This window comes from Malurus melanocephalus, unplaced genomic scaffold, assembly GCF_030028575.1.
Source record: "Malurus melanocephalus ecotype Western Australia unplaced genomic scaffold, MMel_1.1 scaffold_25, whole genome shotgun sequence".
NCBI lineage: Eukaryota > Metazoa > Chordata > Aves > Passeriformes > Maluridae > Malurus > Malurus melanocephalus.
This window is the reverse complement of record NW_026623257.1, coordinates 2,181,908-2,192,971: the sequence shown is the minus strand read 5'-3', so window position 1 is coordinate 2,192,971 and position 11,064 is coordinate 2,181,908. Positions and strand designations below refer to the sequence as shown.

At 34.7% G+C, this 11,064-nt stretch overlaps 1 protein-coding gene across 2 annotated transcripts in view; it reads left to right on the top strand.

Annotated features, from left to right (window-relative positions):
• MARCHF11 (membrane associated ring-CH-type finger 11) overlaps positions 1–10,908 on the top strand; it is a 31,279-nt gene extending 20,371 nt beyond the window's left edge. The window contains exons 3-4 of one of the 2 annotated variants that reach the window (XM_057390372.1): positions 2,698–2,890; positions 10,000–10,908. In XM_057390372.1, coding sequence (XP_057246355.1) covers positions 2,698–2,890; positions 10,000–10,322 — 516 coding nt within the window. In that variant the 3' untranslated portion in view covers positions 10,323–10,908. The remainder of the gene's footprint in view (positions 1–2,697; positions 2,891–9,999) is intronic. The other variant, XR_008967069.1, reaches the window with a different exon arrangement.
• The last annotated feature ends 156 nt before the right edge of the window (positions 10,909–11,064 follow it).

The window sequence follows — 11,064 nt, the reverse complement described above, 5'->3', positions numbered from 1 at the left end:
TTTTTTTTGGAACTGTTCTTTGATTTTTAAAGGCAAAGGAGTAAGGAAGTACAACCTGTGGAATGCTTGTGCTTTTTCTCAGTAATTGTAGCAATTTGATAGCGTGCTAATATGCTAAATCTTTGGAATTACTGGTTTTATTGAGGTTCAGAGATTCAGTTGCTTTCATTCTTGACAGACAATTATCTGATCAGGAGAAGAGTCAAATAATGAGAATTCATTCTTTAGAATAGGCTAGCAAGAGGTGAGGATCATATCTATGTTTCTTAGAACTTTTCAAGTTTTTGTTGGAAAAATCCAACAAAAAGCCCTCGTGAAATGAAGAAAGGTGGTAGGAGTAGATGTCTCTGAGGAAGAGATTGGTTGTCAAAAAACATCAAAATAAAGGATAGGCTTTGAATCTAGACTGCATGCTACATYACTTATCCCAAATGTTTGGATTGCTTTTCCTTTTGTTCATGACTGTCTTTGCAGAATAAATAWAAGCAATCTAAGTTCAAAATGAAAAGAAAATAAAATTAAAATAAACTGAAGTGAGTTTAGGAACTTCTGCATTGCTGAAATTGCACTGTGACAGATCTGCTGTTTATTTCATTTATATAAGTCTTCAATTTATTGYCAACTTCTTCTATGAATTTGACAATGTAATATTTTATGACAGTTAAAGCTTTACTTCATATAAATGGACTTTGATTTCAAGCATTCCAAGGAAATTTAATACAGGTCTGTCTCACACTGATASAGAAAGAAGACAGACATACATAACCAATAGCATTTTTGACAGTTTTCTGCCAAGTCACACTRTGCAGCTTCAGAAATGAAAAATATTTTTGTTGAACATTACCCTATGGAGCCTAAAGAGACCTCAGTGAATTTCAGCCCTGAACTTCCAATCCTGTATACAAGTAATATGTGAGTCAWGAAAAGCTCACACCATTTTGTCATGCATCACTTGTTAATGACCTTCTTTGACCTTATATAAAGCCTTAAAAAACGAAATTAGTATCCATAGTTGTTCTACTATAAAAAGGTAGTATTCAATATGAATAGCCTCATTCCAAACCTTCAAGTTCCATTAAAAAGCTAGTATGCATTTAACGAGCTCATTATAAAAGGATAGTATTTTAAGATAGACAATTTACAAATTGTTATACATCTATCTTTTTGCACTRTTATATTCAGAAGGTTGCAAGAAGGAATGCAGCATCACATGTACAAATTAGGCTACAGTAGAAAAGTTAACGGAAAAAGCTGAAAGGAAAAAAGGCACAGAGGTCCACATTGCTCACCAAGGCTCTTCACAGTGGTACTTAACGGGAGGAAGAGAGTGTAAGTGGGACAAAAGAGGATTAGACTAAATGTAAGAAAAAATGTTTTTGAAGAACTTTTTTCAACCTGAGTACAGTCAAGAAATGGAGCAAGGTGCACAGAGAGGCCGAACAGCCTTCATACTTGGAAGTTTTCAAGGTGTTACTGAATAAGCCCTGGAGCAAAGGGGTCTGATCTCATCACTGATCCTGTTTTGGGCAGGAAGTTGAACTAGAGGGCTTCCATAGCCTCTTGCAACCTGAATTAYTGCTTTATCCTATGATTATATGACAACTGGGTACCAGCTGTGAAAAGGAGAAAGCTTTAGTAAGATAATAAGAATAAGGAAAAATTATTGCCCACTAGGAAAAGAGGTAAGAAAGCCCTTATTGCAGTAGCTTTCTCTACTGGTTCCCTATTGCAACTAGAGGGAGACAGCTACATCCAAAATTAGAAACAGGGAAGATGGATGCCTACAAAGTCTTCACACCAGCCCTGGAATGAGTGATGGGGCCTGGAGTGAGGAGTCTACCAACGTAATCTAGATGATTATGGCCAAGAAAAAAMATATATTTTAAGGGTATTCTAGAACAGTTGTTTCCTTATGCTGTGTTTTGCTTTTGTGACTCTTGTAACAGAATTGTATTTCTATTTGTATCTTGACAGAAGTCACTACACACACTCCTTTATATTTAAATCTTGTACACCACAAATAGGAGTTACCTCACAGACAGAAGATACAGCCTTCTCTGGAAAGATAGACATAATTGGGGTGCACTGGAAAGAAATGTTTATGCTATCTATATTCAGGGCTCCTCTTGAGTTTTCATGTTGTTTCCACACTAGGTTGCAGGTATCTTTTTGTGCTGTTAAGACTGGTTTATAAGAGAAAAACAACACTCTTGGTATGTCTGGAACTTCCTTGATGAAAAGCCTTAAAGTGGAAAACAGCTTCACATTTCAGGAGGGAGGGATGGAAAGGAAACTTGTCACACTAACGAAACACATACTGGAGAAACTCTTCTTTTTTATTCTGTTCATTGCCCTTCAAAAATGAAAGACTGAGTTCCATTACTAAGACTTAATATTTTTTTTTTTGCCTATATATTCAAAACAGAAATAAAACTATTAACTTTTTGGAAGTTCACAGATAGATGGTATCGATAGTGACACTAGAGGAGATGGGGAAGCAACTATTAGCTTCACTTTAAGTAAAAGTGAAATAGGAAAAAAGGTATATAAAATGTCAGTATAAAGGAAATTAGTAAATATATATGAAGATGTGTATAAATATTGAAATAATTTCTGATTTCAGGAAAAAAGGTGGAGTTGAATGTGCAGCCATGGACAATGACATTTTTATCTTATACAACTTTGTTTCTCTTTTAGTGGCAAAGCATTACTATAACACTGGTTGAGAAAGTGCAGATGGTTGCTGTAATCCTAGGATCTCTGTTCTTAGTAGCAAGTGTGACTTGGCTTCTATGGTCAGCCTTCAGCCCCTATGCAGTATGGCAAAGAAAGGACATCCTTTTTCAAATCTGCTATGGAATGTATGGTTTTATGGATCTAGTATGCATAGGTAAGCTCAAAATCTTTAAACAGCACAGACTGTGGTTTAAGACTGTGACTATTTATATTTTCCTAATTGGTCACTCTTAATTGATCACTCAGGTCTTTGCAGATTCATTCTCAGCTGATACCTTTGGCAAGTGCTGCTTTTTAGATTGTTACAGATAATGCAGAGAGAAAAGAATCACAGAAGCTTTAGTCTCAGATTCATCAGTGTCTTCCCAAACTTTTAGTGGTGAGAACAGGATCAATTTAAATTTCTTTATAAAACGGATGACTAGCAAAGTTCAGGAAGTTAAACAGATGAAAATATGAAAGACATTATTAAAATAATTAGTAAAATTACACAGTATCATCTTCTGATGCCAGTTTGAATTAGATTGTACCATGATGAAGTGCAGAAGAAGCCCTTGAAGATGTCATCAAACTGTACACCCACAATTAAGTTGCACAGATTTATATAGGTCACTGTGCTAGAAATGGAGGAGAACAGAGAAATCAGACATGAGTTCTTTTCACATCATAAACAGTTATGAAACACTCACACTGTGCTAACTATAGCAACTTGCTTTACTATTAAAAAGTCCCAAGTCATTTAACTGAAATCTTATAAAAGGAAATACATTTTACTGCAACACCACATTGACCACTTCTGAAATTTCTGAAAGTACACTGGATTTGGGAATATTTACATAGAAATCCCTTTAGTATTTGGTAAAACAACCTTGATTTGATTGTTAGAATAGTTATGATTATTTGCAGAGAAAATTTACATTAAATATTACAKGATTATATAATTTAGATAATTAAATTTACATAATTAGTAATATTAATTTTGATGAAACCACATTCATGGAATTTCAGTTGCAAGAAAATCTAGAYGTCAAATGCCATCTGATGTTTGCATTGACATTTCTGAGAGATAAATGTWATCTGAATCTTACATATGGGCATTAGAAGGACAGTGCTGAATTCTGCTCAGTAAGGAACAAAGAAACAGGGTGATTCCAAATATCAAGGCTTTTGCTTCAACTGTAAAGCCACATCATCTTTTATTGAAACCATCCCATTACTGTAAAAGTATTTYTATTTCAGCYACATCAGCAGTTCTGTTCATTTTGWAATTTTTGTTAGAGAAACCTGTTCTGTAATATTTTGTAACACAGGCTTTCTTCTGTGAACCCAAATCTCAGACAGAAAAATGAGCAGAATCTCATAGCTTGGGCAAGTGCTCAGCTTTTAAATGAAAAAAAGGTTCACATGTCCTCTTAGATGCTGATTTCTGAATATTGCCTCTTCCAGCTTAACACTCAATATTGAGGGCTTTGCTTTTGTTTGAAAAAACACTAAATGAAGACAAACTGTGCTTCAGGAATTCCAGACATTTCATTTATATGGAATTCTGGCTTGTTTGGTTTTTTTTCCCCACTAAAAAAATTACCTTGGTATGCATCAGCTACTTGAAATAAACAGTTCAAATAATTTTTATTTTTCCCTTTTGTTTTACTGTTAAAACACCTAAACCAGATTAAACTCAAAATGAGTCAAAAACCTCTGTGGGTGATCAGCAATATTACTGTATTTATCCATAGAAGTAAACATTTGGAAGGTGACCTTCCATAGATTGGTACAGGCAGTTCTGTAGCTGCCTTTCAAGCCAGCCATGCTCAAGGCACCACTGAAGGGGAAGCTACTGAACTAACATGTACCTCACATGGAGCTGCTGGCTCAACTCACTCTGCAGGAGCAAAGGAAACATGCACCTGCCTTCCCCCAAAGATAAACTAACTTGGCTGTCATTTAATAAATTAATATTTTATAGTCATAAATATTATMATAAATAATACATGGAAATTTTAATGTAAAACTGACTACAATTAAACTTATTTGGATACAGTTTTGTAGTTACAAAGTTCACTGCAGATATGACTTAACAGTTTACTAGACTGTATGTGGAAATTCGAAAAGGAAGGAGGTGAGGAATTTTAATAATCCAGATTCATTCAGACCCACTTATTCTGCATATAATTTCAAGAAATTTGCATCTTGTAAGCTTGTAAGATCAGGAATTCTTGTAMCTCTTAAAAATATTCATTAATATAGTCAACCTTATCTAATTTTATCTTTTTCTTTCATGATAAAGTSTGGGGGGGTTAGATTGATAGTTTTAATTTAAAACTTCTAAATAAAATTCTCTAATAGATGCATGTAATTATTACTTACAAATTAYTTTTAAAACCCCAAACACTTTCCATTATGCTGATGACTTCCCGAAGCATTAACTTATGATTTTAACAATATTATGTGTAATCTCTTTATGATTCATAGAGCTTCTAATGCTTACAACCAGCTACAATTCTCATTTAGTATCTCCTCTCCTTTCATTTGTGTTTAGTCATCTGTGGCATTCTCTTAGTTTTCAACAGGATTTACAGTGAGTGAATACCTCTACTCCCACTGTAATCTCTCTTTATTTCAATGAAAAATCTATGCAGACATACAGATTTTCCTGTGCACCACATATTTCAAGATAATGCTTGAGCTACTGGTGGCATGACCAAGATTTATTCCATCTGCCTTCAGTTATGCCTCCCTAAACCTTTGCAGAAACTATACAAATATTTTTGGTCATTTGTCAAGTGTAAAYATCTTCACACAAAAAGTGTGAAGCAATTTTTGAAATGTTCTGCTATAATTTTTAAAAGCAGTTTGCCTAAAGGTACTGACATATTTTTATGACATCTTTGAAAATATGCACGTAACAATTTGTTTACCCAATGATGGACTTATATATCACACATAGCACATCAGTCACTTTCTTATTAAGTAAATAGCAAGTAATTTGTATTTTATTTCTTTGTTTTGTTTTACATTTCAACAAACSCAAAGTCCCAAAGATTACAGTTCACCAGTATAATATATTCTGTTCATTCCAGTGTACATGTTTTATTGGTATCCACGGTTCTTTCTTCTACACTGAATTTTTCCAGAATTCTTCCTGACAAGCAKGATTGTTTTCCCTTGTCAGTGTTGGTTTTAACCCTACAAGTCATTACCTTGTACTTTCCTGAATCAAAGCTGAATGTAAAGCTGTTCTCTTTGAAATTTGCTGTTGGTAGAAGTCTACCTAAAGCAAAGAACATCATGATCAAGTAGAACTACAGCCTGTGAAAAACAGAGCTCTTCCAGTGCTAAGATCAGACCATCCACATAGGGATTACCAAAGGGAATGAATTCATGAAAGGAATGAATAATACAAATCTCTCATCCAGCCACTGAAGGAGAGTATATCAAACCTTTGCTATTCTACTTTCTAGACCTAGCAATTATTTTGCTTAACAGAAAAGATGTAGAATTTTATATATTTTTACTGGAAAATAGCTAACTATTTTCTGACCTAACTGACAGGTCATAACCTGTATATAACTGACCTAACTACAGGTCATAAATGGYTCTCACATGAAGAAAGCCTCTCACGAATAATAAACTCAGTCAAATAGCAGCTGACTTGCAATCCCAGAGCAGCAGTGCTGCTCCTTTTCCTACAGTAAAAAGCAGTTGCAACATGGAACTGGAAACATGACTGATGCCAGTAGCACTGTGGCAAGGGAGTAAGAGATGGGAGCAAGTGCAACGTGTGAATTGCCCTCTGAAAGCCTCTTTCTTCCCCACTAAGGAACTGGATGCTTTGCAACATTCCTGTAACTCCTTGGTTGTAAAAATGCACAGGCTGGTTTCTTACATTGAACATGTCCAGCTGCACTTTATATGTCTTTACTCATTAAGGTTTTCTTTTTTTTTCTCCCACACTAGATCTAACTCTAAATAGTTTATGCAGAGTTATATTCTATTTTTAGCATGGACATGTTTCACTTTAATGCTGTGAGCAATTGATTGCAATTTTTTTTTTAGTCTGTGGGCCCTAGAACAGTTTTAAGTCATGAAATTTTGTTGTAAGATAAAGTCTATTTCTGAAAATGATCTTTTATTCCTCAATAAAATCTCATGATGTTTCTGGGCAGATAATTCCTAAATGGTTATATATAAGATTAGTATGATAAATAAGATAAAGTTGTAACTTAATACCACCAAATCAGAATGATGAAGAAAAGTTGCCTGCTTGTAAAGACATTCAGTGGTAAAAAAATTAAAGTATCTTGTGAGTCAGGGTAAGAAAACCTTTTAATACAGTGAAAGAATCTCATAGTASTTGACAAAAATATAAGAAAATAAAATAAAATTAAGATTCTTCATAATCCTATTGGCTGGATCCCACTGCAATCCCTACATCTTAGAGATGCAACCTAAAATCTTCTTAGAACAACAGAACATTTGGATGGGTCCATAATCCTAAAATGCTGTTCCTTGTAGATCTTAATGGCACAGAACATCTGAACAGCTAACAGCAGTGAATTCTAGTACTTCTTGGGATCATCTGAGTCAAACAAATATTTTTTTCCCCTACAGGTGTTCAACTATGGCCTCTGTGCTGTTGAAATCATAGTGTTTGGAACAAATKAGTGTTCTTCATGGATTTATTCTTGCTTTTTCTCTCATATCTACATTCATTGCTTAAGGAACCCTTAAGAGAAAAGAGATTCTTTGCCAATTTCTTACAGCTCCACTTCAGTGACGACTTATATTTTGAGAATTTTTTAACTGCTCTGGACTTGTAAAATCTCCAGCATTTAAACCTTACCCAGATTTCCTCTTGTTTGTGGTCTTGGATCTCTTGGATCTTCTATCCCCCCATGTTTTTTTGCCTCTTCTATGTAGGTATTTTTCAATCTGTAGCTCTATCAAGAAGAGAGTTATAACTTTTTTATGAGAGAAATTATGAAAGTGCTCCATTTCTCCTTCAGCACCGCWAAATCTGACAACTTTATTCCAAGGCTTGCGACATTTGATTCATTGTTTTGTAGTTCTTTTTAAGTATATATGACTGACAGCTTCGACTGTAAATAAAATTTCTCATCCATGCCAATGTTTAAAAACTTTGAAAACAYAATTTCAATAAATCCCAAAATCTCCAAGACAGTAAAAAAGAGCTCCCTGAAAGAAGTCTTCCTACGACTTTTTCTGTTGTAATTTTGGGATGATATTTTGACAGTTTTTAAATGTGCTTCATGTACTGCAATGATTCTTTCTCAAATACTTGATTCTCTATTCTGAAATAGGGTTATTCAGGTTCCAGTGGAGTGCAGCCGTATCTTTGCATTGGAACAAATAGGTTCTTTTAACTTTGCTTCATCACAGACTTGAGAGAAGTTGGACAAAATATACTAACATGTTAAGGAAGGTTATTCTCATCTCCTTTATCATTTTATAGGAAATCCAACAGAACACAAAAGGGTGGATCTTTGTCACAGCAGTAAAGTCATGGCTGATTTGGTTTGTAGATTTTCTACACAAACACATTTATTCTTTTTAACACAATTGAGCCAATTTTGAAGGTACATTTATGTATTGACTAAATTATTATTATTATGCTAAATTTTAAAGAGAGGTTGCTTTTTCTATATTTGAGAAGATGAAGATAGAAATCTTTCAACCAAGAAAAATTTCTACTAAAATGCTTTGCTGTTACAAAATACATTTAGAATATTTGTTATTCAATTAAGCTAATTTTATGTTCCTTTTGCTGTACTGGATACTTCAATGAATTCTAGGCAACTTGAAAGCCTTACAAAGATGCTGCATTCATTATCATGCCCTTCTGAAAGAAATCTTTGTGTTTCTCCACCTTTCAGTGTAATGATCTTTAAAAATGTGTTAGAGTAGGTGTTGCTATCTGCAAATCATTGCACTTGAATCTGAGGGTTGCTGTTCATGTAAATATTTTTATCATCCTTTCTGCTTGTGTATTCTTTCTGTGAGCATCTCCTTTCTGGTATCAGTTAGTCATGCTAAAAAACCTCAGTCACTTAAATTACAATTTTGTTGTGTAGAAACAGGTGACATAAAATCTCTTGGGTTAAAGGACACCACAGATCATATTATAGATGTGGCCATGTACAGGAAAATTTTAGGCAACAAGCACACTGGACAAAAAACTTGTAAATGTTTTTGGCTAAGCAGATTGCTCTGCTTCCAAAGCAGGGAGCCAGAGAAAACAGGTGGTGTGGCTCAGAACCGTGGAAGCATCCTCAACCAGGTTGGCTGAGGAAAAAGCTAGTAAGAAGGCATGTGTCTCCCCAGTAAATCCACAATTGAAATACTCACATGTAAAGAGTGTGAATATAAACATATACCTACATACAAAAAGTCAGGAGATTCATTTCTTTAATTAAGTTGTTTGAACATGTACAATAGGCATAGATATCTGCTACATGGAAATTCATAAGCAGATTGGCCTGATTGAGGCCTCCAGAAAATCTGTATTTTCCTTGGAGGGCCTTTTAAAAGATTTCCTGGGTCTCAACAAAAAGATGATTTGCAACTTTTTCCTATTGAATACTGAAAAGAAAGAAGAAAGTCTATCACCCTTACCATACTCATTGTAGTTAATAACATTTAATTTCTTGTTCATTGAAGCAAGACAAGAAAATCATTATACWTACAGCTGTTTCAGGTTTTCACAAATCTTCTGTGTTCCTAAGTCAACAAGGAATCTGAAAGCAGATAGATTTGTCTGTATCTGTACTGAATTCTACAAAACACTCTTAAACAACTTTAGGATTATTCTGTTCATTACAGAAGGTCTAGCCTATGTAAAGGTCTACTTTAACCAGTACAAATCTCAGTAAATTAATAGTAGTTAACATTAACAAGGACAGGACTAACATAAACAGTCAGTATCCAAATCTGCCAGTTTTGCATTGGTTTACTTAAATGCAAATAATTTATTTAATTAGGCATGCTCAAATTATTCCAGTATTGGTTATGTTGAGCTTTCATTCAGGACCACTTTATTTCCTCTGCATGTTCCTGCCTCCCAAAACATGAATAACCAGTTACATTGCATATATACAGTTCTTTTGAATTATTAATGTTATGAGTAATTTAATTGCATCTGGAAATTGCCAGAGTCATTACAATGTGTTAAATCTCTATTTGCTCTCAAAATGGCATTTGTTGACATTTTGTATAAATGCTTTATTTTTTTCCCCTTAATTTCAGGACTGATAGTACATGAAGGTGCATCTGTTTATCGAGTGTTTAAGCGCTGGAGGGCTGTGAATCTACACTGGGATGTGTTGAATTATGATAAAGCCATGGACATAGAAGAGAGCAATCGAGGAGAATCCTCAGCAGGAAGGACATTGTGGCTGCCACTGACTGCGTTTAGAAACAGAAGTTTAGTGCACCCAACACAGTTAACCTCACCGAGATTTCAGTGTGGCTATGTGTTGTTACAGCTGTTCAACCGCATGAGACCTCAGGAAGATTCATCAGAGGATAACTGCTCTGGGGAAGTAGTGATGAGAGTGACCTCAGTGTAAAGATTGTGYTCACTGTGCTACACAGATAAGGATAATGTGCCCTGGTGTTACAGGGCTCTGGAATGTAGTTATGATGAATGGTGAAACCATTAACACTTGAAAAAATATGTACACTTTCTTTTTTTAAATTTAATGTTTTTTATATGATCAGATAAAACACAAATACATTTTTCTGGGGGAAAAAAAGTCTCTTGCTTTTTATATAGTCTGATTTATTGAACCTTTTCTCAATTTGTACCTGAGGTGTATATAACATAGCTTAACTCTTAGGTCTTTAAATGATGAGGAAATTCATTTTTAAGTAAAAAGATGTATTTAAATGTATTTTCTTAAACTCTGGCTTTAACCCACTACTGCTATTTTTTTTCCACTTTCATGAGGATTAAACTGGACAACATTCTTCTRAAAAGAATAAGAATGTTGACACAAGTCAAATATTCTTCCTTTTCTGTCTTTATTTTGCTGTTGTTTGTAGGTCAGTTCAGGTGTGTGAGAGTAAGGGGTATATTGTCCTTTGCCTTTAAGCAGGAAGTCCAGTGGGTGTCCTACAAAACCTAAAGGAAGATGGGAATTCTTTTCTTTTAGCTCTCYCAATGTCTGTGCAAGATATCAGACACAAGTATGACACAGACAGGGGAAGAGTCTTGCACTGCCTCTCGAGTCTCTAAGATCTGCAGAGTGCTGGTACTGCGCTTGTGCACAGAAGTGATGTTACATTCTGAGCAGTGCTGCTGGAATTATT